General features: G+C 41.3%; 1 protein-coding gene across 1 annotated transcript; it reads right to left on the bottom strand.

Moving 5' to 3' along the window:
• Nucleotides 1-1,184: 1,184 nt before the first annotated feature.
• LOC123255413 (FUN14 domain-containing protein 1-like) lies at nucleotides 1,185-1,656 on the bottom strand. Its single transcript, XM_044684214.1, has one exon. The coding sequence runs from the start codon at nucleotides 1,652-1,654 to the stop codon at nucleotides 1,187-1,189; it is 468 nt and encodes a 155-aa protein (XP_044540149.1). The 5' UTR covers nucleotides 1,655-1,656; the 3' UTR covers nucleotides 1,185-1,186.
• Between the last annotated feature and the right edge of the window lie 375 nt (nucleotides 1,657-2,031).

The following is a 2,031-nucleotide window of genomic DNA, read 5'->3' as shown; positions in this document are numbered from 1 at the left end:
GACATGAATAGGCAATTTTCAGGTAAAGAAATCAAAAGTATCAATAAGCACATGAGAAAGTGTTCCAAATCTCTAATAATTAGAGAAATGCAAATCAAAACAGCTCTGAGGTATCACCTCACACCTAGCAGATTGGCTAAAATGAAAGAAGGGGAGAGTAATGAATGCTGGAGGGGATGTGGCAAAACTGGGACATTGATGCATTGCTGGTGGAGTTGTGAAATGATCCGGCCATTCTGGCTGGCAATTTGGAACTATGCCCAAAGGGCTATAAAAGACTGCCTGCCCTTTGATCCAGCCATACCATTGCTGGGTTTGTACCCCCAAACAGATCATAGATAAACAGACTTGTATGAAAATATTTGTAGCTGCATTTTTTGTGGTGGCAAAAACTGGAAAGCAAGGGTATGCCCTTCAATTGGGGAATGGCTGAAGAAATAGTGATATATGCTGATGATGGAATACTATTGTGTTCAAAGGAATAATAAACTGGAGGAATTCCATGTGAACTGGAAAGACCTCCAGGAAGTGATGCAGAGGGAAAGGAGCAGAACCAGAAGAACATTGTACACAGAGACTGATATACTATGGTAAAATCAAATGTAATGGGCTCCTGCACCAGCAGCTATACAATGACACAAGACAGCTCTGAGGGATTTATGGTAAAGATGCTACCCACATTCAGAGGAAGGACTGCAGGAGAGGAAACATATAAGATAAACAATTGCTTGAATGCATGGGCTGAGGCGGACATGAATGGGAAATAGACCCTGAACAAGGAAACATGTTACAACCAGTGGAAATGTGTGTTGGCCATGGGTGGCGGGAAAGCGGGGGGTCAAGGGGAAAGTAGGGGCATAAAGTATGTAAACAGATTAAAAACAAATATTAATAAATGTCTAATAAAAAAAAGTCATGGTGAAAGTTAGCCAAGTTTTGTCCAGAAATGTGACATATATATGTATATATATACTGCACAGTTTATTATTACTATTATTATTTTTTTACCAAATCCTAGTTTGCCAAGCTTCAGAAGGCAAAAGCCTAAAGTGTGAGTTTCAGTATTGTCCAACTACTAGTCTTCTTGCCCAGAAGAATTTGGTGACCTGTACTACTTTGTGAGAGAGCACACTGTCACCAATGTTTTATTGTTAAGTAATCCATCAAGACAGCAACATTCTCGTCCTTACGATGCAAGGCCTAGCAAGAAGCCTCCCACAAATCCGCTGGACACCACTATATTCTGTTTGATAAACTCTGTTGACTCTTCAATTATGGTATTGATTTCAGGTGCAGCTTTATTTGCTCTTCTTTTAATTTGTTTTTTAGCTTTGTTTACATCTTTTTCAACTCTCTTCCAGTCAACTTGCACATAGCCACTGTGACTAGCAATCTGCAGGAGAAGAAAGCCACCACCCACTGCAGTTGCTGCAAGTTTTCCAACTTTCTGGAACAAAAATCCTGCACACCATCCAGTAACTCCACCCATTACAATCTGAGTAGCTGCAGAATATTTCTCTACAATAGGTCCAGAGCTGTGGCCAAAAACACGGTTCCACCAGTGGTGTCTTCTTGCATACTCTGTTAAATCCAGTACTTCATAAGAGTCATCATCACTGTCATGTTCTGTGGGACGGGGGTTCCTGGTCGCCATGATCCCGCCGGCGGCCTGTCGTCAAAAAGACCCCCACCCCCCGCCCCTAGGATCCCCGTTTAGAGAGTCGCTCTCCCCACCACTCTAGGGGCCGCTCTACCCTGGAAGCCGGAGAAGCCCGAACTCTGTGGTTGTCTTCCGCCTTTTCCCCCCAAAACTTGAATTTTAATGAAGGAGGCAATTTTACAAAATACAAAATACATACCTTTGTGGAATAAATACTATTTTTCTAGTTTATGGCTTTTGTGGTAAGAACAATATTAAAGCCCTACTTGATGCTAGGTTAATTTTTCCTTAAAAGATTTTGAAGGAAAATAAAACCATCCTCAAGACTTTCAGGAGACTAAGTTTAAGACATCTGTAAAACTAAGAAAATC

Source organism: Gracilinanus agilis, unplaced genomic scaffold (genome assembly GCF_016433145.1).
Source record: "Gracilinanus agilis isolate LMUSP501 unplaced genomic scaffold, AgileGrace unplaced_scaffold46038, whole genome shotgun sequence".
NCBI lineage: Eukaryota > Metazoa > Chordata > Mammalia > Didelphimorphia > Didelphidae > Gracilinanus > Gracilinanus agilis.
This window is presented reverse-complemented; position numbering and strand designations above follow the sequence as displayed.